The sequence below is a fragment of the Neovison vison genome, chromosome 12, assembly GCF_020171115.1.
Source record: "Neovison vison isolate M4711 chromosome 12, ASM_NN_V1, whole genome shotgun sequence".
Lineage (NCBI taxonomy): Eukaryota > Metazoa > Chordata > Mammalia > Carnivora > Mustelidae > Neogale > Neogale vison.
The window spans coordinates 10996928-11023113 of NC_058102.1; the positions used below are offsets into that span (position 1 = coordinate 10996928).

A 26186-nucleotide genomic window follows, 5' to 3' on the forward strand; every position below is an offset into this window, starting at 1 on the left:
TGTTTCACAGGATTCACCCTCCTTAATGCAACTGTGGTTTCAAACCACACCCCTCCTCTGCTACTCCAACACAAGAGACACAAATTTAGGGTTTGGGTTTTATTTTATAAAAAAAATATTTTATTGCAATTTTTTTTTCCAGCTAACAAATGTCTGAACATTTTGGAATTCATTCTCTTGGATTTCTTTCTAATCCATGGAGGGCTACCTCATCCATCTGTAACACAGGATTCTACTTTAGAATAACCTGAAGTGTTATTATTGTAACAAGTCATCATTTGCGAATATTTACATTGTTTATAATCCTTTCCCTCCTCCCAACACTGCTGTATTGAGCAGGGCTTCGAGAACAAAAATGACAACATTGGGTCTGCCACTTGTTAAAATGTTACAAAGCTGGGAGTGGGGGCATTGAGCAGACAATGTAAGATAAGAAAGTTGGAAACCTAGAAACCCACTAAATATATCAGGGACTTTCTAGATCATAAAACTGACGTTTAGACACAGGGACAAAGAATGGGTGTTTCAGCAAACGATGGAGAAATACCCAGGCCACTCATTCCGGGAGAACATACAGGCAACTCTCCCTCTCGCACACGAACATTCCAAACCCAACACAATTTTACACAAAAAGCTTGAACTAGAAAAATACCAATTAGGACCAATATAGTTTTGGAGGGGGAAAGCCCTTGTAAATTGGACACCCACAGTAGCGCCAGCAAATCTTAGGCTGTGGAGAAGGCTACAAGGCTACATTGTATGGGTCTGTCTAAGATCCTCAGATACAAAACCCAAAGACAAACTACAAACTAGAGGGAAAAACTTGCACCGATCATGAAAGACCACATGTAAACAGTTTAAAAAAAAAAAAAAAAAAACTTAATCGGGAAAAGAGGAACACCCGGCAAAACAAAGTCCTTAACGGGCTTATCCCGGTCAAGAAATACGAATGCCCTGGAAATACGAAAATGTGTGCAAACTGGATAGTTATCAAATAATGCAAATTAAAACAATTTAATGCCTTTTTTTTTTTTTTTGGGCATGTCAGAAAGGCACATATTTTAAAAGAAACCGTAATCCTCTGGGTAGGACCAGACATAGATCCAAAGCCCCTGGGTCATGGCCAGGAGAGGTAGGAGCTGTAAGTTCTTTCTGGAGGGAGGGCACAGCATGACTCTGATTTTAAGCACCAAAGGGTACAGGCCTTTGATAATTTCCTTTTTTTCCCTTTGTTGAGCGGTTCTTCTCAGCATTTCTGGAGTACATGTGGTTTCTGGATGTCCCTCTGCAGGCCCACCAGGCAGGACATAGAAAGTAGCCAGTGGGCGGAACGCACACCATGAGACTGGGGTTGTGGGGGGCTCCTGTGAGCTCAGCACAACTCTCCTCTTGCACGTCCCTTACCACGCTCATTGCTTGGAGCGCCCAGAATCAGGCCCTGCACAGCTCTCCTGAGCCTTCCCTCTCTGGGGTCTCAGCCAGGGGAGCCCCTTGCCTCTCTCCACACCAGGGCTGTGTCCATACCTGCGGGGCCAGGCCTCAGACCCAAGACCTCCACGTAACCGGACATGTCGGTGTCAGAACAGGCTCCGACCCAGACACGTCATCTCAGACTGGGCTTAGCTCAAAGTCACTCAGATAATAAATCAGTGGAAAGGGAAAGAAGACAGTGGCGAAAGCAAGGAAATCTATTAAAAACAAAAACACAAAAACATAAACCCCCCCAAAAAACAAAAAACAAAAAATCAGGGGCAAATAGAATGAGTATATGAGAAGCTCTAATACTTTGGAACCTAAAAGTAAGTTAACATGAAAGAAACATGGGCACGTGTCTGTGTCCGCCGGGCTGTGAGAGAGAGAGGGAGGCAGTGGGGAGAGGAGAATGGATTGGCAGAAGGTCAAGTTAGAAGAGAGGAGGCCCACGCATTTCCCCACCTCTATCTGCTCCAATTCAGAAGCCCCAACGCAGCTTTGCAGAACGGAGTGCGGATGAGGCAAGAGACCAGTGGAAGGGGAGACCGAACTTCCACTCAGGCCCCCAGGAGCCCGGAGGTGTCAGCACACCTCCCCAGGCCTGCCCACATCCCAGGGCGGGAGTGACAGGTAGTCCTGCTGCTTGAGGGCCTTGAAGTGCCGGATGGCTGGCATCTGGGGAATGGCCTGGCCCAGGGCCTTCTTGGCCTGGAACACCTGGTCGGGGTCCCCGATCTCAGGATAGTGTCCTGGGGAAGAGGGCTTTGTCTGGGGTGAGAGAGGACCAGAGCCCAGGCCAGGGAGGAAGCAGTAGTCACCCACCTGCTGTAGGACCAGGAGCCCCTCGGGGTGTGGGGAGGGGGGCGTCCCCTCTGCTCTGGGCTCCCCTGGGCTTAGGGTGGGGCTGCTGGCCGGAGGAAGGGCAGGACTGCCCAGAGGGGACTTAGGAGACTGGCCTGAGTTTGGAGGGACATCCACATAGCCCTCGATTTCTGGCTTCACGGGGCCTGGGGCTGCATGAGACCCACCAGCCACTCCTGGACAGAGGCTGTGGCTCTGGTCTGTGGGCAGGTGCAGAGGGTGAACTGTGAAGGCAGATGGCAGCCCCATGGGCAAGGGGAGTGCTAGGTCTGTAGTGGTGACATAGCCAGACGCCAGAAGGCCATCCTCACGGGCCCCAGAGCCAGTGGGCAGAGCTGCAAGTGTCCCATCCTTCGGGCTGGGGCTGTTCTTTGGGCCTTGACCGCCTACCATGAACCCAGGCACAGAAGGGGCGGGGCATGCCCTTGACTCAAGGGAGGGGCTCCCCTCCTCCCCCGGGTCAAGGATCCCCTCCCGATCCATGGCCTGGCCCTGGGCCATCACCTGGGCGAGCGGGACCAGCTGCACCTGCCCCCCTGCGGGCAGACACAGGTACTCCAGGGACCCCGGAGGCTGCGGCTTCTGGCTCAGGCCTGCCTGTGGGGGTGCCGGCTGGCCCAGCACGTCAGGCAGGGAGTGGCTGTGGGGGAGCCCCAGGTAGGGGCCGTTGAAGTCGAAGCCGGAAGCCTGGCTCTCGGACCTGCCCGCGGAGGCCGATGGGTCTAGCTGGGGGTCAGGGGCCTCCTCCGAGTTCGGGTCCAAGGAGGTTGGAGTCGTGTCAGGCTCCGAGGGTGATTCACGGGCGTCTTTTGGGTCCTCCGTGGTGAGAGGTGACACCTCGCTGTGTCTGTAGTCTACAGGGAACACGCTGCGGGGAGAACAGGCGCAGAGAGATTGGGGTCACCCGGGGCCACCACTTCGGCTCATGCTGGGGCTGGAGTGGGGCGGGGGGAGGCCTGACCCCACCCAGGGCTCAGGGAGGGCACGGGGCAGGGCAAGGTTGGGGAGCAAGCCAAGAGAGGGCACTGCGCCGGCCTTCGGTGCCCCGCTGGCTTCACCTGCCAGCCTCCATGCTCTGGTTCAAAGACCTCTGCCAGGTGTGGCTCCTCCCACCCTGGCTCCTTCATCGGCCCAGCTTCAGGGACCAGGTGGGTGTCTCGCCCACGCATGCCTAGTCCTCCCCCCCCCCCCCCCCCCGCCACCATGGCATCAGCACCCCCGTGCGGACGTTCCCTGGGCAGCAGGGCAGGGAGAGGTCACCTGCCCCAGTCTTCTACCTCGGGTCAAGTCCAAGGTAGGGCCCTCCCTCGCCTGATATTCGGGAAGTTCCTCCTGATACCATCTGGTATCCTCTGGCTTTAGAGCAACCAGCCTCCCTGGTTCTCTTCATCCTGAGCCATCAGAGGCTGGCGGCTGCCTCCTCTGAGCCTCCAGCGGGCGCCGTGGGGCCCCCTCCTCCCACCTCCCAGGGATCCCGAGCCCAGACACTCACCCGTCCAGCCCAGGGACGAAGCTGCCCTGTGGCCCCTTGTGCGGGGGGCCCCTGCTGATGAGCCCCGATATGCTGCCTGGGAGCTGGAGGCCGGCACTCCCGTTCTGGGAAGGAAAGGGACATTCGTGCTGTGGGTGTGTGAGCGCTCGAGAGGCTGGAGGAAGGAGGGATGACTCACGGAAGGGTCTCAGCAAGGCCAGGACCAGCTCCGCCTGGCCTCCTGCCACCAGGAAGGAGAGGCCCAGAGAGGGGCTGGGACTTGCTGTGGGTCCTCGGGCACGGGAGGATGGGGACGGCCTCCTCGAAAGGCCACAGATCTGAATGTCGCTGCCTCCACGCCCATGCCCTAGTTTCTTCCCCACTAGACATGACATCCCTCCACAGGCAAGCTGGCCGTGCCTGACCAAAGGGCCCCGTGACCCACATGCCCACACTCGCCTTATGACCATCTCAGCATCTGGGATGTGCGCCCAGGCTCACGGCCCGCCCCCTCGGTCCCCTTTGCGAAGGGGTCCTGTCCACCCACTGCGGGCCTCTCCCACCTGTCGCCACCCTGGATCCTCCAAAACTCAGCTCCGCTGTCCTGTCCTCGGGGAAGACATTCTGCCTCCTGTCAACCCACCGGCCCCTACAGAACCGGGCCTCTTGCTGAGCCCCCCGACTCCCGGCAGGCCCCCGTTCTCCCCTACCCCTGCTCCAGGGGAGCCCAGCAGGCAGGGCCAGTCCTGCGCCTCTGCAGGTGCCCAGAGGAGGGCAGAGCTGAACCTGCTGGTGTTGGCTGCCCCCGAGAGCTTCCTGCACCTTCCCAGGCCACCTATATTTCATGCTCAAAGCCACAGAAGGGGGGTGGGGGAGACATAGGGACGGGGAGGTCGGCGCAGGAGAGAGGAGCCCCTACCACCCTAGCCGCCTTCGCAGCCAGATCCTACCTGGAACAGGTGGCTCTTGCCGGGGTTGGGGATTTTCTCCTCCCACTTCTGGTTCAGCCTAGAAAGATACCAGAGGGGTAACAGTGGCCAGGGACCTCAGGGAAGCTGCCCCATGCTCCCGTGCAGAGAGGAAACCGAGGCCCAGAGGAGAAGGTGAGATTTGTCCAAGGTTTCCCCAAGAAGGAGGGGCACAGCAGGGACTGGAACGAGGCAGCTGCGGGGTCCCGTGCACCCCCAACCGTCACGGAGTCCCCTTACCTGTACCCATACATGCCACAGCAGCGCAGGGCGGGGAGCAGTGCCCCAGTGGTGAAGACCAGGATGAGAACCAGGACCCACATGGGTAGCACTGAGGGTGCCAGGAAGGGAAAAAAGAGCATTAGCGTCTGGGGAGGACAGAGCTGGAGGATTAGGAGGGGGGAGGAGGTAAGGGGAGGTGAGGCCCGGCAGAGTCCCCAGACCCTGCTCTGTGCAGCTGCAGTGCTCCCGAAGCTCATTTCCTTCGGGTGCAGAGTGGGAGGGAGGCCCAGACACAGGCTAAGAAGGACAAGGAATCAGTCGGCCCCCCTCCCCGCCCCCCGCAACTCAAGGTTCAAGCGCTGGGAAGTGATGTGGAAATGCTAGAGTCCTGGGGATCGGAGCCAAAGGCCAAGAAAGAATTCTTGCGATGTCTTTGATGCAAAAAGGTGTTTTTATTACAGCACGGGGACAGGACCCGTGGGAGGAAGGGCTGCCCAGGGACTGTGAGCAGTGACTGATGAAATATTTTGGAACTGGGGGAGGTAAAGACGGCAGGTTATAAGAAAATTTAATTTTGTCTATTTCTTTTGCCTTTGTTTCCCACATCAGGAAGGACAAAGAGGGTTAGATTCTTTTCAGTAGCAGGAGGGGGTGGGGCAATGACTACATCTCATGGCAATCACAGTGGACTTCATGTAGGAGGCAGCACATAAGCTTCAGCTTCAAGTAACAGGGAAGTTTGGAGAGGTAGAGATGGGAAAAAACTGGTGGAGGACCTAGGAGATATCAAGGCCTATTGGGAACCCCAGTGTCCAGCCCCCACAGGCCGGGCCCCTCCAGGACTCCCTCGGTCTCTTCTCTTAGGCCCAGGTCCAGTCCTCTTTTCCGCTTGATTGTAACCCTCTTTCTGAGATCCCTCCCCTATGAGGATGGCTGAGGCTTGGGTCCTTGCTGCTAATACCACCTCCATCCTCCTGGACCTAGTCTTGTACCTGCCTCCTGGTGGCCAGAATCGTGAACGGTGAGGGACAATGGAAGCAGCAAGTACAGGGAAATGGGGGAGATTAAGAAATCTGGGGTGCCTGGGGGGTTCAGTCGGCTAAGTGTCTGACTCTTGATCTTGGCTCAGGTCTCTTTCTCACAGTTGTGAGTTTAAGCTCTGTGTTGAACTCTCCTGGATGTGAAGCCTACTTTAAAAAAAAAAAAAATTTGCGACAACATGGATGAAACTAGAGCGTATCATGCTTAGCGAAATAAGTCAAGCGGAGAAAGACAACTATCATATGATCTCCCTGATATGAGGGAGTGGTGATGCAACATGGGGGCTTAAGTGGGTAGGAGAAGAATCCATGAAACAAGATGGGATAGGGAGGGAGACAAACCATAAGTGACTCTTAATCTCACGAAACAAACTGTGGGTTGCTGGGGGAAGGGGGGTTGGGAGAAGGGGGGAAGGTTATGGACATTGGGGAGGGTATGTGCTTTTGGGTAAATTGGAAGGGGAGATGAACCATGAGAGACTATGGACTCTGAAAAACAGTCTGAGGGGTTTGAAGTGGTGGGGGGGTGGGAGGTTGGGGTACCAGGTGGTGGGTATTATAGAGGGCACAGCTTGCATGGAGCACTGGGTGTGGTGCAAAAATAATGAATACTGTTTTTCTGAAAATAAATAAATTGGAAAAAAAAATCAGAAAGAAATCAGACCAAACCCTTCCAGTGCCGGGCCTCAGTCCATAGCTTGTGATGTTTGCTGCCACAGTAACTAACTGGAAATTTGGGCTCAGTGGTCTTTAGGTGAGGGCTGCCACAAAGCCTAATGAAGCCACAGGCCATATTAATAGAGGGCTAAGGTCCAGTCTGAGGGAGGAGCAATGGTGAGGACTGCTCTTTGCTGCTCTCAGGACCTCACCTGCAGTCTGTGTTACACACCAGGGGTCACTTTGCATGACTAGTGATACACAGAAGAGAGGATACTCAGGTGGGGGTGGGGTCACACTTCTGTGTCCACACCATCCCTGTCCTCTGCCCAGCTGGGCTGTACCCGGAAGGGAGGGTGGAGGCCGGGAGACATACCCCACTCAGTGTCCCAGAAGAGCTCCTCACTCCACTCACTCCAGATGCCGTCATAGCCGCCGGGGGTGGGCTTGACCCTCACTCTTGCCTGGTACCTGGTGGAGGGCTCCAGCGGCGGCAGCGACATGCTGTGGGCGTTCTGGAGGGTTTCCGTCTTGCTCTCCTGTGGGCACAGGTGAGTGAGCAGTTGTGCTGAGACCGAGGCAACTTGCTGGTGTGTGGCGGCACAGCCCCAATCCCCTCCCACCTCAGGGCCCCAGTTTTTCTGCCTCATCAGTCCCCAGCTGCAGCTGCATCCCCAGGTCTGGGTAAGTCCCCCTGCCCCCCACAGAGGGCCCTACCCCAGGGCTCACAGAGGTTAGCACCCTGGGTGGGACTGGGGATTGGCATCCCTGTGACCTAGGACAACACCGAGGCCCGGAAATCCTGAGGACACATCATGTCCCAGTCTGACTCTGAGACAACCCCCAACCTCTCAGCTCCTCAGGGACAGCCTGGACCCCAATTATGGCCTTCCCAGGAATGTTGTGCAGCATGATTGGACTCTGGGGGCCCCACTCCAAGCTCCCCCACTGACCACACCCATCCTGGCTTCAGTTTCCCTATCTCTGGGCTGAAGATTCTGTGGTTGGCTCCGAAGTTTCTAACTTGGGCCACGGGGAGCCCCAGGTTCTGCACACAGACCCTAAGACTGCCTAAGGATGTGGGCCGGAGACAGAACCTTGGCCTGGGGACCTGCCTGCTTTATCAGGAGCAGCTCGGCTCGGAGCGGCCGCACAGTTGCATTCCAGAGAAGACTTCTCTGAAGAAGAGTCGCCTGGTGACTTTGGAAAACCTGACATGCAGCTCGTCTCTCTGCCCTGCAAGCCCTGATGTCTGCGTCCCTTTCATAGTTCAGGGTCTTATAGTTCATTCTGGCCATGTCATATCACCTCTGTGAGCCTTAGACCTTCACTAAGGAAGGGGACAGTGACCAGCCAACCGTACAGGGTCATGACCGCTGAGTCTCAGTGGCTTCCTCTGATGGGTCCCCTGCTGGGAGCCAGGCTCCTGGCAGGTGGGGGCTCTCGTGTGTGTTTCCTCACCCCACCCCTCCCTCCACCCCAGTACAGGCCCCTTCCCAGGCATGAGGTCCTCACCTCCCTTGAGGCTGTAACTTTCTTGTACTGGACCTGGAAGGTGTGACCTATGTGCTTGTAGAACATCTCCTGTGCCGTCCAGTGCAGGGTGTAGCCATCTCTGCTTTTGGTCACATTGAGTGTCGGCTGAGCCATCTGGACTGGAGGGAGGGAAACCTTTAGGGAACATTGTTCCTAACATGCCTCCGACGGAACACTCTTTTCATTCCATGTTGGTCACAAGTGCTCTCTCCAACGGGGTCCAGCCCCTCTCAGGGTCCTTGGACCCCCACTTCCCCATACTGTTCACTTGGACCTGAGCAGCCCTTCTCTGGGCAGATGCTGAGATACACTTGTCTTTCAGTGAGGTCACCCAAAGCATGGGTTACTCCTCACGTTTAAGTAAAAAAATAAAGACACCAATAATTAGTTCCCTGCCGCATCATTAAGTATGTTGTAGGCGTTGTAGGCATTGTCACACAGGCTCTGTCTGCAGGAATCCTTGCACTTGATTCTAACAGAACTGCTATGTGGTGGGTCCTGTTCACTTGTCACAATTCACAGATGGAAAAACTGAGCCCCAGAACGATTGGGTCACCCACCACGGGCAGGCAGCTAACAAGTGGTGGAAAAAAGACGGCAGAACCCCAGGGTGACTGGTGGATTCCAACCAGGTGACAGAGACAGAGGGGCTATGTGGCCTCCTGCACACATTCCAGACTGGGTGGAAGAGCCTGGGGTCCCGGAACGCCACGCAGGAGGCTCCTTTGCGTGAGCTCTTTGTTACTAAAGAAGAAGAGGGGATAGGATTCTGCAAGGAGTCACAATTTCTTTGCATGTAGTCTAGCCCCCAGTTGAAGAAGTCATTCCTAGATCAGTTATCTTGAAGAGAGAAAATATCCATTGGCAGAGGACTCTGGGAACCCGAGAGAGAAAAATCCAATCAGGGAAGGAAAGGGAAAGTTCAGTGGGAGGACCAGGGATGGGCGTGGCTGGCAGGAGGGGCTGCAGATCGGCTCAACAGGAAAGCAGAGCTAAAGGAAAGGGAAAAATGGGTTTTAAAGGTCTGTTCCTGGGGACTATCCGTTGAAGCTTCCTTCATACTATTTGCCGTTGTCATTGTCAGATTGTTACATCTTGACCACTTCAAGAAGAGATTTGAATCACTTTGGCTCCCTTTGGTCACTGGGCTGCGTTTTACTGACAGAGACAGACATGGAGAGTGGGCCATCAGGAGTCCTGAGTGGATGTGGGGGACACAGATGACAGGACCACTGCAGGAGCACTTGCACCAAAGGCTGGAGGTCAGACTCACTGTTTTCCGAGCTTTTTATAAACTTCTCCTCCTCCTTTGGCCGAATGGAGATGGTGTACTGGCTGTCCTTCCTGGGGTTGGGCACGGCAATCTGGCATTGATGCCGGACATAGAGGCCAGGGAGCTCCTCCTTCAGTACTGGGGAGCACTCTTCTTCCCTGAGGATCACGGTGGAAGTGAGGGCAGAGGGAGGCAGGGGCCATGGGAACGGACAGGAAGGGGTATGGTTTCCTCTGGGGCCCTCAGAGTCAGGCGAGGCCTGGGGAGGGCAAGGTGGTGAAGAGGGGAGGAGATGGGAGGGAGGAAGGGGACACTCACCCCGCATTGGGGCTGGCCTTGTAGAAGAGGGCGAAGGAGACTGAGTTGGCCACCTCGGACCTCACTTCCCAGGAGCAGCTGAGAATGGCAGCCCCATCGAAGAAGCACTGGAGGTTCTGGGGCTGGGCCTTGTCCCCTGGGAGGGGAGACAGTCCCTCATTCATTCCCTCCTGCATTCATTCCTTTACTCATGGGGGGCTTACCAGGAACCTCATGTCAGAGAGATCATGGGCTTGGTTCCCAGGAAAACTCAAGCTTCAACACAGCCTGGACCTGCCAGCTCAGTGAGTGAATTCCATGACCCTTCACACACCCCCGGGCAAAACGGGGACAGCATCTTTTTTCAGGGCTCAGGGCCTCGACACAGTGATGTTGGTTCGTCCCCACCGAGCACAGCCCTCAGGAAGACAGAGCCGCTCATAAGGCTACTGTCATCGTCACCACAAGGGCTCCTAGCCAGAAGGTATGCAGAGCTCGGGGCCCCGGATGGAGTCGGCCCAGCGAAGGGATTCTAAACACGACACAGGAGACTGGTGGAACCCTGCAGCAGACTCCCAGGAGCTGGACGAGCCGCCCTCCCCTCAGAAGGGTGCTGCCCCAACTTTGACCATGCTACCTGTCTGTGAGTGCCAGCGGACCTCCGGGCTCCACTGGCTGGGCCTCCCCGAGAGCCCTGAGCTGGGGGCCAGATGGGTGCGCACTCGGGCTACGTAGGTGCTGCCGGGAATGAGGTGTTCTGACTCCAGGATGGCCTGGGAGGAGTTCAAGTAGAGGGTGGAGGCCTCCTGTGGGGAGAGAGAGGTTAGTGGAGCAGGTTCAGGCTGGACTGGGTCCCTGGGCTTTGGGGCGGAGCTGGCCATGGTCCTGACCTCCCAGGAGTCCTGAAGTCGCTTGAACACCACCTCATACTCCAGGTTGGACAGCCAGTGGCTCTGGGAATCCGGAAGGGCCACTGTCCAGGTCAGCAGGAAGCGCTCCCCAGTAGTATTGATCAGGAGGTCCTTGGGTGCCGGGGCCTGCACTGGAGGAAGGGGGAGGCAAGGGCCTTAAGGGGCTGGGTGACGGTAGGGGGGCATTTTCTGTGTGGTGGGCAGATGGGCTCCAGGCCAAGTGCTGTCCCTACCAGCTAAGTGGCCTTGGACAAGACCTTTTTTCTCTGTGGACCTCAGGCCCTTCATCTGCAAAATTGTCTGGGTTCACTGTGAACATGAACGAAAGCTGTGCACATATCACATAAGCTCCATGAAGGGCTGGCAATAATCTCCCAAAGGAACCACCTGTCCCCACCTGTCCCCAACGGTCCCCACAATTCACTGTGCAGCCTGTGTTGCCCCCCCTTCCCAGCAGAGGGCGCTGTGACTCATGTTACTCCCCCGCCCTCTTGCCGTCCTCCTTCCCCTTCCACCTGCCCAGGGTCCTGCGCCACTCAGAGCCCAGCATAAAGGTCTCCTCCTCTAGTACCTTCCTGGACCCCCCTCCCCTGGGCAGAATCCCCCAATCCTTTTCCTGTCCGACCACAGCCCATTGTATAGTCCTTACAACCCTGGTGCATTCATGCGTTTCCGTGTCTGCCCCCGCAAGTAGTCAGGAGCTCGTGGGTGGTAGGGTTTGGACTTTGACGCCCTTCTTGGTCCCCATGGCCTGAGATTAGTGGTTCAGGGAATTTGGGGATAAACTGAGTGAACGTTGAATGAATACATGAACAGGCAACCTTCAGAGAATTTTCAAGGAACCATTCTGTCAGCCAACAGCAAACATCTGTCTGCTGGGCGAGCATATTCATTCAAGAATGGCCTGGCTCCCTCCTTCCTGAAGCTCCTGGGTCTGAACGCTGAGGGGTGACTTTCACACACAAAAAATTCAATGACTCTAAACAAGATGTAAATGTTCTGTGCTGGACGTTGAACATGGCTGGACGTTGAACATCTAGAGAAATCTTAAGGCCGGAATGGCAGATACAGGGCACCCCGTCTTTAGTGCCCCCCACTCCAACCCGCCATCAGGCTCATCAGTCCCTGCCCACCTAGCCCCTAAGCCTGTCAGGGAGTGGGAATCCCTCTCAGTATGGAGCTCTAGAAGCTTCTACACAAAATTGGACCAACCAGGAATGCAAGGAAAAACCTATTCACCCGACCTGAGAGATTTTACTCTGCTAACTCATTTCTCAGGTGGAGACCTGAGAAAGGAAGTGAAATGTCCCAGACCTCCATGTATGGGGGTCTCAGAGCGGTCAGATGCACCCCTGTCCCCTTGCCCAGCACCGACCAGCCTCCCTGATTCATTGCCAAAATGGTTCGGGCTAGAACTGACCTCCCTGCTGAATGTACACTCTAGGAGGCAAACACCACACTCCCTCCCCTATTTCTAAGTTGCCACCTTCCCTGTGATGAGGCCACCAGCTTCACGGGGCAGGGATGCTGACCGGCTCGTTCACTGATTTGCTGGTGCGTGTGGGCACTCAGCAAGAGAACAGACTAGTGGATGAAGTGTGTGTACACCCTCTCTGTGAATTGTATGGATGAAGTGTGTGTACACCCTCTCTGTGAATTGTATGGATGAAGTGTGTGTACACCCTCTCTGTGAATTGTATGCCTCCCTGCTCCCGTCCCTCATTGTGTCCCAGTTGAATCTTCATCCTTTCTCCCTGGGATGAGCATCTGGGCCCCAGCCTCCTGCCACCTCCCATTCCCCGCCATCTATCCTGTCACCCATGCAGCATGATGTCATGTCCCTTCAATGGCTCTCCATCGCCTAGACGTTGGCCTCTAAGTCCCTTTGCAGGGCACAGAAGCGTCTCCAGGTCAGGCTTCTGCCTCCACTGCCCCTCTCCTTCTTCCCTCATGTCCAGCCCTTTGGACACTGATGCTCCTGAGATACAATAATTGATGGTTTTCCCACCCTGCCTTGCCCTCCCGTCTCCCAGCCTTGGTGCACACTGTTTCCTCTTCCTGTTCTGTCCTCCCACTCGCCCTTCGGATCTCCCTGCAAAACTCTTTCCTCTGAGAAGCCTGTCCTGACCCCAGAGGCTCCTCGCCCACTGCCCCTCAGCACATGGCATCCACCTGTGTTTCAATTTCTGCTGTTTCCTGCCTCTCTGCAGGCTCTCAGCCCCACCAAGATGGAGCCTTTTCTCCTCCATCAGATACATTTTGAGACCCTGTTTGAAATGAATTCACCATAGCCTAATCCATCTCCTCTTTGTGCAATGGCTTTGTGCTGCTGTGAGGAAAACAGGCAGGAAGCAGAGGCCGGAGCCCCCTCTCCATCCGACACTTGCAGGTGCAACGGGCCGCCCAGTGTTTGGGACCCGGGACGCTATGTGAGACACATGCCTCCAAGTGGCCTTGGGCAAGTTCCTTTTCAGTACCATTTCATTATCAGAGAAATGGGGGAAAAAAGAAAAGTAGGGCATGACACCATGCATTATTGTAATGATTAAATAATATTGGGCAGTGTTTCCTAAAAGTCAGCCATCCGTAGGATTCTTACCAAGTGAATTCCAAAGACCATCTCTATTTTAGGCTCATCCTGAGCATAGATATAATTGAATTAACGAGATTGAAGTGCTGGTTATATTTCTGTGTAACAGACAGTCAAATGAAGCTTAACTATTTAAATAAAATGATCATTGACATCCACCCAAGAGCACTGATTTCTGGCACCGCTGTGGACACCTGGTGCCCTCACTCGCCCGTCACTGTCACCACTGCTCAGGGGTGGCACTTTGGAAAAGTTGTATGACCTCTCTGGGCTTTAATCACGTCATCTAAAACTGGGCTGTTGCAGGCATTGGATGAGACTAGACGGTGATGAGTGCTTTCAAGTGATAAGGTTTCTACCTGAATAGGAAGGATTGTTCTGGAAGGGAAGCCTTCACTGCTGCATGTGGTGGGGCAGCTCGGGCCAAGAGAGGTGCCACTGACCAGGGGTTCCTCACATTGTCGCTCCAATGCCACCATCATAGGAAGACCATAGCCTCTTCTCCTCAGAGATCAAACTGACCCCCAAGCCAGTATCTCCACCTCTTGAAGATTCTCATCCCCTGGCCCTTCTGCAGGCTGACCACCCAAGGAGGGGCCACCCTCATCTGGGGACCCCAGGCCTTACCATGCTGGGTCAGAGTGATGGTGAGCTGGGTGCCCAGGGGCCGGTCTGGTCGGAATGAGAAGTAGTCTCTGTCAGCAATAACGAAAAACTCATACGGAATGACACATCTTCTGGACACACAGCCGGGACAGGGGTGGTCTAACAAAGCCGTCTCGTTACTGAGATCACAGGACACTGGCTTTGGAGGGTCCCTGCCAGGAGACAATGTGGTTAGTCCACAGCGTGGGAGAGTCACTCACTCAACAAATGTCACCAAGCAGTCACGGTGTTCGAGGCTCTGTCCAGGGCCAGGGGGACACATGGGAAATGACTTAATAAAATATGTCATGTATCAAATGGAGCAAACTTCACATAGACAAATAGAGCAGGTCAGGGAGATAAGGAAGTCAGAAGGGCAGGGGTGGGAGTCTGATTTCAAACAGAGGAGACAGGGAAAGCCTCATAGAAAAGGTGACTTTGGGGCAGAAACTTGAAGGAAGTGAGGGAGGGAGCCATGCACATCCTGGGGAAAGGGGAGTTCAGATAAAGGGAATAGCAAGTGCAAAAGCCCTGGGGCAGGCACGGACTGGGAACTTTGCATGACTAGGCAGTTACCCAGTGCGCGTGGAGTGCAGTCCGGGAAGGTGGGAGGTGGAGCAGACCCGCAGAGCAAGGTGACAGGCAGCAAGGATTAAGAGGAATCTAAGGAATCTGGATGTCACGGTGAGTGCGGAAGATGTAGCTATGAGCAACGGAGTGACATAGCGTGATGTGTATTTTGAAAGGCTTCCTCTAGGAGAGAGGATAGTGGATAGATTGGGTTTGGGGGAGGGTGGTCGTCTTGGAAACAGAGACCAGGTAGGAGGCTTCTCGAATATCCAAGTGATAGGAAGTGGTTCACACCAGACTGGAGATGTTAGCCTTGGCCGGATCCACATTCTATTTAAAGATGAAGTCGACAGCATTTGCTGGTGGATTAGAGGCACGGGTGGGGAAGGAAAGGTGGTGTAAGGGCCTACTTAGCCAGAGGGAGCCATTTTGTTGTTTATGCAGTAAACTTGGATTGGCCCTGCCCCTCCCGGAGGAACTTAAAAGCAAGTCCGGGTTGGGACGCCTGGGTGGCGCAGTTGGTTAAACGACTGCCTCCGGCTCAGGGCGTGATCCTGGAGTCCCGGGATCGAGTCCCACATCAGGCTCCCAGCTCCATGGGGAGTCTGCTTCTCCCTCTGACCTTCTCCTCGCTCATGCTCTCTCTCACTGTCTCTCTCTCTCAAATAAATAAAATAAAATCTTAAAAAAAAAAATAAAATAAAAGCAAGTCCGGGAAACCAGTCCCAGGTAGCAAAGCCCAGATATAAGGGCAGATCAGGCCAGGTGGAGACATCCAATCAGTGGGGCGCGCATACTGTCTCCCTAGCTACCAAGGAGCGTGGGCCCACCTTTTGGGCGCCAGTTCTGACCCAGGTGATAGGCTAGTTCAAATATCTACTAGGGTAAACTGAAATTCAATTGGCCACCCGTGTGGGACCTAGCATGACTGCGCAGTTTTCTCCGTGTGTTGCAATCTCTTTGGCCACCTGTGTGTGGCCACATGGCCTTTGCTCTATAAAAGTCGGTCAGGCAGGGAGGGGTCGCCTCTTTGTAAGAGGCGACCCTGACCCCAGTTGGTTTGATTCTCGATGCTTGGCACGAAATAAAGCTCTGCTTGACCTTTGCTTTGTATCAGTCTCGCTCCTTTGATTACGGACCTAACAGTGGTAAAGGAGGTGAAGGAACACACCTCCCAGCTTTTGGGTTGGAGCCTCTTGGAGCCCCTGCTTAGCGACACGGGATATGGGGATGAGCCAGGAGGCCTCTTTGGGGCAGAGCAGGAATTTGGTGTAGAGCACTGGGGGTGGAAGACGCCTTTCCCTAAGGACCTGTGGGGAGACAGGTGCACCTGCGGGCCTGGCTTTGGGGGCAGGTGGGGCTGGCGAGGGTATGAAAGTCACCAGTGCTCAGCCTCAGGCTAGGCTGGGTCTCTGCTCCTGGATCAGGATATACCAGTGGGGAGATCTAAGGATGAACCCCCGGGCATCTCACCCTTTGAGTTGGAGACAGAAGAAGGGAGCGACCAGGGAGACAGAAAAGGTGAGCCGGGGGAGACACAAGGAGAGGAGGGAGTGTGGTGGCTGGAAGCTGGGAGATGGAGGTGTTGCCGGGGGACGCGGGGTCAGTCTATGCCAGGTGCTGCCTTGGGTCAAGGAGGGAGGACGGTCAAGAAGGGAGGACACGGAGATTTAGCAGCAGGGAGGGCCTTGGGGCCTTGGCAGGAGCAGTCTGGGCGGCCTGATGGGGGCAGCAGAAGCCCAGGGGAGTGGGTTCAGAATGACTGGAAAGACCCGGGGTGCTGTGGGTCTAGACAGCTCTTTGGAGGAGGGTGGCCTCAAAGGGAGGCAGAGGATGAGCTCTGCTGGAGAAAATGGGGGTCTGGAGGCCCCTCCAGAGCATCAGCCCTTGTTGGCAGGTGTAAGTGGGGGCCAGGATACATTTGCTCAGGGATCAAGAATGACCCCGGGACAGGGCCTGTCCATCGCACAGGAAGAGCAGGCACTGGGGTGGCTGTGGTGTTCTCAAGCGGCAAGAGCGGTGGGAAGCCTGGGCGCAGCCGTAGACAGGTCTGGGGTGGGGGAGACTTGCTGCAGGGAACACCCAGGGACGTGGCAGAGCAGGTGGGTGGGGGGTGTGAGCATGGCGGCGGCCGGGAGCCCCTCTTCTGGGATCATGAGTCTCCATGCAGGAGGAAGTGGGCCACAGCAAAGTGGGGAGGTGGAGCTGGGCGAGGAGGGTGGAGACGGGAAGGTGGGGCTCCCAGGAGCGTGGGAGAGAGAGCTGGGGGGTGCTGTTGTGGGTGTGAGGAGCTGCTCCTCCCCAGGGCTGGCCTCCACGGGGTCTCCCTGCACCTGAGATGCTCGCCATTTAATTATTTCTATTACGGTGAGTTAGACTATCCCCAGACCCCAAGACAGCGTGAGGAATCTTCCTAAATGGCATATACCACAGAGACCACATGAAGGAGGAGAAAACCCACATTCTGGAGGCAGCAGGGCCTTGGGGAGACGTGGAGGCCAGTCCCCCATGCACCGGACACAGGGCACTGCTCCCCACTCGGCCGCTCAGCCGTCCTGTGGCTGGGAGAGGGACCTCCTCTCCGCAGCCTCAGGTTGCGGGTCTGAACTCGGGCATCTACACTTTGCCCTGTCCTCCTCACAGGGAGGACCATCTAACATCGGCTTTTGCAGGTAAGTCCGTTCAATTGTGATGATATAAGATTATCGCCAACCCATCATCAACAGCGATGTTAATGCGTAAGCCTCTTCTCCAAACCCCGATATCGGACACCAGCACCTGGGCCTGGCAGGCTGCCTAATGGAGCAGGAGCTCCTGGGCCTGGGCCAGGACCGGGGCTGGGGTCTCCCCCTCCTTGACCTCTGTGCGGCCCCCCACCCCTGGCACAGCCCCACACAGCCGCATCCCTCCCTGCACTCCGGCCCCTGGGCTCTGGTGTCACTCACTCATTCAGCCTCCGGTAGAGAGTCAGGTTGATGAGCGCGTGGGCATCCCGAGTGTTTGCCCACCTGCAGGTGATGAGGCTCTTGTAGTCATTGTAGCAGCTCAGGGTCTGCAGTGGGACAGTCTCTGCCCAGGGAGAGGCACAAAGGAAGTCAAATCTCTCCCCTCCTGATGTCCTTTGTCACCTGCCCTTTTCACGCCTTGGGGGTGCCCAGAGCTGGGGAGAGGTTTCCCAGAGTGCTCCAGGGGCTCCCGACTGCTAGGCAGAGCTCCCTGGGGTCCCCCAGGGGGCCAGAGGTTCTGTGGGTCCGCAGCTCCAGCTGTGGACTCCCCCGTCTGGAGAGAAGCACCACATTCTACTGCAAGTGCAGCACATTTCCTGAGCCCCTGCTGTACCCTGCTCCTGGCACAGGCCCCCATGAGGGACACATGCATCAGGCCCAGGGCCCCTTGGGACAGCTGGGAGGAGGGGCACAAACCCATCCCTAACAGTGAGCATGGCAGAGCCCCGTGGGACCTCCCTGGCCAGGTCTCTTGGTCAGCAGCAGGGCCTCGTGGCTGGGAAAGGGAATGTGGTACTCAGGGTTATCAGAGAAGTCATGTTCTCTGGGGGCCCTTGGGGAGGGGACTTGGCGGACTCAGGAGCCAGAGGAACATCCGAGAAGGAGGAGGGTGCTGGGACCGAAGCAGGCAAAGACCGCGAGTCTGAGGGCCCCAAGGAATGAAGGCACAAAGGAGGCAACTGGTCAAGGCCGTCAGAGGAGCAGAGTGGGGTGGGATGGGGGCAGAGATAAGGCTGGAACAGCCAGCCTGGACAGGAGAAGCCTCGAAAGCCAGGAGGAGAAGAGAACCCATCCAAGCAGAGATGAACCTTCGGGAGGCTGGAGAAGAGTGAGAATCCAGGAGGAGGGACGGGGGCCCCCCAGAGGATCGGGGAGGAGGAAAATGAGGGAGGGAGGGGCCTGGGGGCTTTTGGGGCGGAGGGGGGGTGGCGAGGCATGTGGGGGTGCCTTGTTCAAGGACTGGCTGTGAGGAGGGGCCAGGAAAGGGGAGGAAGCAACAGAGCTCACCATGGGCCCCTGCCACACTGGGCCCCCAGAACAGAGCCAGCAAGACAGCAGGGAGCAGGCCCCGGGACACAACCATCTCTCAGACAGCTCTGGGCAAGCAGGTGGCTGGCGCAAGTGGATCCAGGGCTGGGCAGGGACTAGGGTCCTCACTGGCCTGGAATCTTGGCTTCTTCCCCCGCTGGAGGCCAGGCCAGACCCATGTCCCCTGCTCTTGAGAATCCTCTCTCTGGGACTCTGCCGGCAGAAGAGACATGAGCTGAGAGCTGGCCCCTCCCATCCTATAGCCCCAGGACTTGGCCCATGTTACAGGGTGAACCCAGGAGTGATGCGTGGGTTCCAGCACCCCCTCCCACCTCAGCCTGCCACCCAGGGCGGTCCTTTCCACTTAGCCTCAGTGCCTAGGGCATGACCGTGAAGGAGATGCATTTGATGGCTTCTGCAGAAGTGGATCCCCACCTGGTCGTGCCCCAGGAACTCCCGTGCGACACTCTCGCAACTGGAAGACCTGGGAGGGAGCCCTCTTCTGAGCTCCCTCAGGGCCCCCGACCTGATCTGCTCAGAGCAATCACAGAGCTTGTCATCCACAGTGTCCTCCCTTGGCTGGGATCCCACTTGTGCTCAACACTGGGTGCGCACACTCTCGGGCCGGGTGCTGTCCCGCCCTCCCTCCATTTACTGTCATCCCTCCCACACTACCCTCAGAATGCCTGTTCCCTTTTCTCTGCAGAAGGTTGGGGATTTCCTCTTTTCATTTTGTGTAGCTCTGGGAAGTACCCAGGAGAGGAGAGCAGAGGACAGTGGTTCCTTCTCCCCCTGTAAGACTGTCTGAAACTTCAAGATGCGCGCGCGCGCACACACACACACACACACACACATACAAAGCAGCAGCTGTCTTACTGGGAAAAGCACAGCTCTGGATGCAGCCACCTTGACCTTTAGCACAGGCTCAGCCCCTCCCATGCCAGCAGCCTGGGTTGACCCATCAATGCACCTGAACCTTGTTCTCTGCACCAGTAGTGTGGGTACAAATGCATGTGTGTCACATGAGAAGAACCCAACGCAGTGATGTTTATAGAGTGGTTAGTTCGATAAAAGGTCAGGAAAGGGGTTTCTGGGTGGCTCAGTCGGTTAAGCATCTGACTTCAGCTTAGGTCATGATCTCAGGGACTTGGGATTGAGCCTGGAGTTGGGCTCAGCAGGGAATCTGTTTCTCCCTCCCCGCTCTGCCCCTCCTCTAGCTCAGGTATGGGCTATCTCTCTCTCTCTCAAATAAATAAATAAATAAATAAAATCTAATAACAACAACGAAAAGAGGCTCAGGAAAGAAGAGGAGGTTTGTGAACCATGAGAGACTATGGACTCTGAAAAACAATCTGAGGGGTTTGAAGTGGCGGGGGGGTGGGAGGTTGGGGTACCAGGTGGTGGGTATTATAGAGGGCACAGCTTGCATGGAGCACTGGGTGTGGTGAAAAAATAATGAATACTGTTTTTCTGAAAATAAATAAATTGGAAAAAAAAATAAATAAAATGTAAAAAAAAAATAAAACAGAAAGTACTCAGAAACTATTATTCTCAGAAAAAAAAAAAAAGAAGAGGAGGTTTGTGTGGAGCTGGGGAAAGAGACTATCCATTTCAGCTCCTTCAGGTGGGGGCAATGTCATGGGGGAGGGGTATGAGTCCTTGTGGCTGGCCCAGTTTGCTCCATCAGCCTGGGACTAGCCTAAAAACCCAGAGCTTCTATTTGGGTCTTACCACAAATAGAAATACTATATATGTAAAAAGAGTGAGTGATCCTAAAATAAGTGAGAGTTTTAATACAATTCCAAACAAAATTTAACATGATGTTTTTTGCAGGAACTCAGAAGAAAAAATACACGTGAGGACAGTTAATGAGTTTTTATAAAAATGAGGAGGTTCTCCTCAATAGCAAAATTTATTTCAAAGATCTGGTAAGTAAAGTAATGTGTTGGACACACACATGATAGATCAATGGACATACGGACCAGGCAATTCCATTCACCCCAAGAATGTACTATATGATGGAGAATTTGTGAATCATTGTGAAGGATGGAATATAAGAAGTGCTAAGATACTTGAATAACATTGTAAATCATATCCCCCTAACTCTCTACTCCACACCATCCCCAAATACCAGGTTAATTACTAATTTAAATATAAGAAGTTAAATCATATTAAACTTGCAAACCATGCGGCAGACAGTGTCCTCTCCTGGGCTGTTCCCTTATTCCTTGGTAAAAGAAATTCTGGTTTCAGATGGGTTTGGTGCTACATGGAATAAAAGATTACATTTCCTATTCTCTTCTATTGCTAGGTGTGTTCACGTCACTAAATATTGTCCAAGGAGGTGTGAGTGGAAACATTGGTTGCACCTTCCAGAAAAGGCTTCTTATAGGGAGTTGGCTCAGGTAGGAGGGTCCACATTTCCCCTCCTGCCTCTCCAGCTTCTTCCCAGCCTACAACTTGGGAGTGATGGCTGGAGCTCCAGAAGCTGTTTGGGACTGTATGGTTACCTTGAGGATGGAGCCCTATGCAACAGAAAGAGTGAAGCCTGGATCCTTCTTGTCACTGTGGAGCAGCCACACCAGTCTGAGAGTGCTTACCTCTGGACATCTTTGAGATTTTTTTTTCTTTGATGTGAGGAAAAAAAAAAGCTTCCATACTGTTAAGCCACCACTGTTTGGAGACCAAACAGATGCAAATGGAAATAGAAGAAAACTTCACAGGGCTTAAAGGAGATAAGAGTCCACTAAGTGAAGGATAAACTCCATTTTTAATAGTGCCATGCTCAGTCACATGCTGGTAAACTTTTGGCCATCCAAGAATAAAAAGATACTGTGAGAAGTTTCCAGAAGGAAACAAACATTATTTTCAATGGGTCAGGTTGGCCAGATTTTCTCACAAGTGACTCTGAACTCTAAGTAGATAATGATGTCTTGAAAATACTGAGGGGCAATATGTTTAAAATCTAGAATCACTGAAAAAGTCAAAGTTAAACTGACACTCGAGGTCAGAAAAACACATTTTGGAAATGTAAGGACAAGGAAAATTTTCAGATCTTTTCTGAGGAACACAATTACTCTAGGATGCATTTCAGGAAAAAAGAAATTGTCCAAAAAGTGTATGATACTGAAATTAGTGGCAAGAAAAGAAGGCAGTAAAACTTAAGCTAAGTAAAGAATTGTTACTTATAAAGTGAAAATAAGTAAATTCACCATTACTATATTGAAATAAATCACAGATGATCTTAATGTGGGAGTTGGCTGTCAGATTAGGGGTGGAAAGCAGAGGAGAACTGAAAGCTTGCTAAGCTAAAGATCGTGTCTTCTTTGGTAAATCACAATGTATGTTTATTATACCCAAAAGCTGATGGAAAATATGCATTAAATACATGTGTTAAAAATGTAAGTGTTAAAACCCACTAGAGTGAGAGGTAAGCATGGGAGAAAAGACTTATAGGGAGAGGGCAGGAAAAGGAGGAAGAGAGAGAAAAGAGAAGAGAAAAACCAAGCACCTTTTCACTCAAAACAAACATGCACACCAAAATTCCCAAACTCGTGAAGAACTTTAATGGTAGGAATAAAAACTGGAAATGAAAAAAAAAAAAAGCAAAACACAAATTCATTCCAGACGAAAAGAATGTCATAGAACAATCTGACAAAGACTTTTAAAAGAAGAACACATCATGGCCACATGGGGATTATTCCAGACACAGATGAAGAGCCATTAAGAATTCTCTTCATGGGGCACCTGGGTGGCTCAGTGGAATAAAGCCTCTGCCTTTGGCTCAGGTCATGATCCCAGGGTCCTGGCATCGAGCCCCCCATCAGGTTCTCTACTCAGCAGTGAGCCTACTTCCTCCTCTCTCTCTGCCTGCCTCTCTGCCTACTTGTGAGCTCTCTTTATATAAATAAATAACAAATAAATAAAATCTTAAAAAAAAAAGAATTCTCTTCATGATTAAAAGAAACATAACAACAGATTAAAAGGGAAAAAAGGAATATCTTATCTTGACAAATGCTTCTCAGTATTCGATAATATAAAAGCCATTCCAGATAGACAAACTAACAGATGAATCTTGACAAAGAAGGCACTGAAGGGAACACTGGCATTTCTGGGCATCTACTACAAATCTGTAGTGACGTCAGAGTCAAAAGGAAAATGTTCATGTTCTTCTGGTTAAAGGAATAAATAGGGGAAGGCTGCCCATCACTGCCATCTCCAGAGGTCAATCCACCCCCCAATAATCTCTAAATTCGATGCAATCTAAATCAAACTCCAAAACGATTTTTAATGTGCGTGACAAACGATTCTAGATGATAACAAACCAAACATGAGAGACGGGTTCTATTAGCCAGAAAAATAATGGGAATGTAATCATAGACAGATGGGATGGACAACAGTAAGGAAAATAACCAAGCAGGAATTTGGGAGGTAAGAGTGGCATTTCTAATCATAGAGGAAAGGACAGACTACATACTCATAATTATGACATTGATACAGTTAGCTGATAATTTTTTAAAGTCAGATTATTACTTTACATATTACCCACCCCTCCAAATTCAAGGTAGGTTAAAGATCTAAAAGTCAGAACTAGAATGATTAAAGCATTATAAGTATTTCCTTAACCTTAGGGGTTGAAGAAGACACCAAATCCAAAAAGCACAAAGAAAAACAAAGATAAATACGAGAAAAAACTAGCATGCTTTTATATGAAACAAGATATCTTAAACATGGTGAAGAAAAAAAAGCCAAGTGATAATCTGGAAATATATTTAAAACATATGTAAATACACTGTTAAGATACCTAATAAATGAGCCACTACAACAGTAAATATGTAAAAGGCAAAGAGCCCATAAGAAAATGGACAGGACATCTCCATTCGTTTCAGAAAAGGAGCTCAGATGGCCAAGAATATATATGGCAGAGTCATAACTTCACCCATAATCAGGGAAAGGAAAAATTCAAGCAATAATCCTGATAATTTTCATCCACCCATTGGACACCATTTAAAGACAGATCATCTAAAGAGAAACTGACTTTTATGCAAGACTGTGGGAGTATATGTTAATTCAACTACTTTGAGGATGATCTGACAATATTTATTAAATTTTTAAACACAAACTCTTGCTCAGCAATTTTGCTTCTAGGCATGCGGGCTGCGGAAGAATCACTTTTGCAGGTGTGGAAAAATTAGAAACAACCTAAATGTCTATCAGTACTGGATGGGGTATCCTGCGGTTTACCCCTACTAGTAAATGCCGCCTATTTCTTAGGGTTAAAAAATGGGTTAAATCTATTTGTGTTATTGAGGAACGTTATCCTAAATGACGTATTAGGTGAAAAAATAAGTCATAGAGCGATATGTATATTATAATCCCTTTTCTGTACAAAGAAAAACTATACACTTGCAGCGTGCTCAGACGTTTGTACCAGGAGATAGAGAAAGCTGGCACGCGTTCTCTTTTGTGTTACATGATTCCGGATCATTCTAACTGGATAAAACAGATCCCCATGTATTCCCTTATTATTAAACACGCTCATTAAACAACTCAATAACTATCCTGTAGTATTGGTGGGTATGGCACAGGAGGAGAACGGGTGAACAAGGAAAAGAGTGATCAAAAGCGAACAGGAAAGGCTCCGTTCCTCATAAAACGATCAGAAAGTAGAAAAGATGAGAAGTCAAGATCAGAACCCGGAGATCCAAAATTGATACAAGGTCTTTGAAGACTCAAGATTGTACATTTGCAACTTGTCACCGGGACCAGACTGAGGAAGCCCCCATGCACAGGGCAAAGGCACGCAGCTGCGCACCCCGGGAGGCGGCTACCCCTAGACATCTCCTCGCTCCCACCCCTGCACCCCGCCAGCCAGCCAGCACGCTTGGGCACAGAACACTCACACCCAGGCCTGAACTCCACAAAGCAGCAGAGGCTTAGGGTCGAGTATGCTAGCCAAAATACTTTCTCCCAGGGGGGAAAAAATAGTCCCTCCTCAGGGGACCGGGCCCTTTCTCATCTTCCAAAGTGAGCTTCCAAAGCCACACCAAGCTCTGGTTCGCTTGCTGCGTGACAAAATTCCGGGTTTCCCCCTCCGCCTCCCAGTCTCTTTGCACCCCTGCATTGCCATGGACACCCACACCCCCAAGCGCGCACGCGCCCTCGCTCTCCCACTCTCCCTTTCTAGACCAGGATGTCGGGGACTATGGGAGCTCTTTCCGTTCCAGAGACCAGGAGGCAAAAACCGGGGCAGGGAGAGGATGTTCTCACTGCCACCAACATCTTAACGACATTTAATGGCAAAGCATAGACGCGCGCAGGTGTCTGACTCCGAGGTCTGAGCTCTCCACCTCCCTGACACCCCCCCACCCCCGTCCTCCCTGCTGCCAGGACAGGCGGACCCCGCAGGTGAGCTCCTCCTGCCCCCCACAACCTTACGGCCCTTCCACACGACCCTCAGGCAGGGTGGCAGCGTTGCCTGTCTCCTTGCCCTCTGGCTCCTGGGCTCGCAGAGCCACGCCTGCCCACTCCACGCCCCCAGCCTCTCTTTGTCCTTGGTTTCCGGCCCAGACACCCCCTGAGAGCCAAAGTGTACCTCTTCGCGGTGGGACAGCAGAGCCTTCTTCTGCCGGAGTGTCCAGGCGACGGGGAGCCGCGGGAGCTTCCTATTTATGCTGACGACGTCGTTAGGAAACAGAGAAGCAGAAAGAGGAAGCGACACCAGGCCAGGCCGGTTTCTGTGACTCCTCACAAGACTGCCCAGCTTCTGAGAACTGTGGACACCGAGATTATTGATTTTTTTTCTTCTAGGCCTTACTGAGTTTGCAAATGTTCCTTCGGCCACAAGTATTGCTCCCTGCTCACGCCTACACATCTCCGTCAGTCAGCTCCCTGCCTAGTTGATTCACGCAGTCCCTGACGCCCCCAGGGGATACGCCCCCAGGGGGCCCTCCCCCCGCCCGCCGTCCCCTCCCACCTCTATGACTGACCTCACAGAGTGTGACCTTGTGCAAATCATTGGTGGCGATGTGTCGGGACCCCCACCTGTTCCCCACATGCAAGCAGCTGTCTGAGATGCTCAGAGCCCAGGGCTCCGTAGCGCCCCCCCACCCCTTAGCCCTGTTCCTGTGATTTCCCTGGTGTCCGTCTGTCTTGCACCAGCCCCTGCCCCAATACTGTCCCACAGTCCTCAGTGTGGCCAGCTGCCTTTCCCAGCTCGACCATGAGTGTGGCTCCTGTTTCTCTGCCCAGCACCCAGCACGTGTCCCGGCGCAAAGGAGGCTCTTAGTGACCCTGTGGGGCATAAATGAATGAATGACTCCTGAGCGCAGCGGGGCTGGGGCCAAGGCAAAGCGAGTAAGGCATGTCCTTGGGCGGAAAATGTAAAGGGGCACCCTAACACCCACTAATTAAGTATTTTAAATAATTTCATTAAGATAAAATAATAAATTTATATTTTAATATAAATTTTAATTAATTGTTAATTTTGATATAATTTTATATGTGAATTAATAAATTAATATTTAATTAATATAGATTAATATTTTAATTAAGATTAAAAAGATAAATAGTATTTTAGTGAAATGTTATAAAAAATAACACAAGAAATCCACAAAATTTTAAATAAAGACACTCAGT

The 26186-nt window shown here is 52.7% G+C and overlaps 1 protein-coding gene across 2 annotated transcripts; it reads right to left on the reverse strand.

Moving 5' to 3' along the window:
• Positions 1 to 91: 91 nt before the first annotated feature.
• CSF2RB (colony stimulating factor 2 receptor subunit beta) lies at positions 92 to 25444 on the reverse strand. Of its 2 annotated transcripts, none has more exons than XM_044227974.1 (14): positions 25144 to 25444; positions 18528 to 18761; positions 17460 to 17583; positions 13927 to 14117; positions 10689 to 10840; positions 10436 to 10604; positions 9820 to 9955; positions 9502 to 9659; positions 8208 to 8347; positions 7069 to 7231; positions 5014 to 5104; positions 4756 to 4813; positions 3827 to 3930; positions 92 to 3202 (listed from the first exon to the last, which is right to left on the reverse strand). In XM_044227974.1, exons 2-14 carry the CDS (start codon positions 18601 to 18603, stop codon positions 2056 to 2058), a joined length of 2709 nt encoding a protein of 902 aa, XP_044083909.1. In that variant the 5' UTR covers positions 18604 to 18761; positions 25144 to 25444; the 3' UTR covers positions 92 to 2055. The 2 variants fall into 2 exon arrangements, with proteins under 2 accessions (XP_044083909.1, XP_044083910.1); XM_044227975.1 differs by lacking the exon at positions 25144 to 25444 and adding an exon at positions 18984 to 19103.
• Between the last annotated feature and the right edge of the window lie 742 nt (positions 25445 to 26186).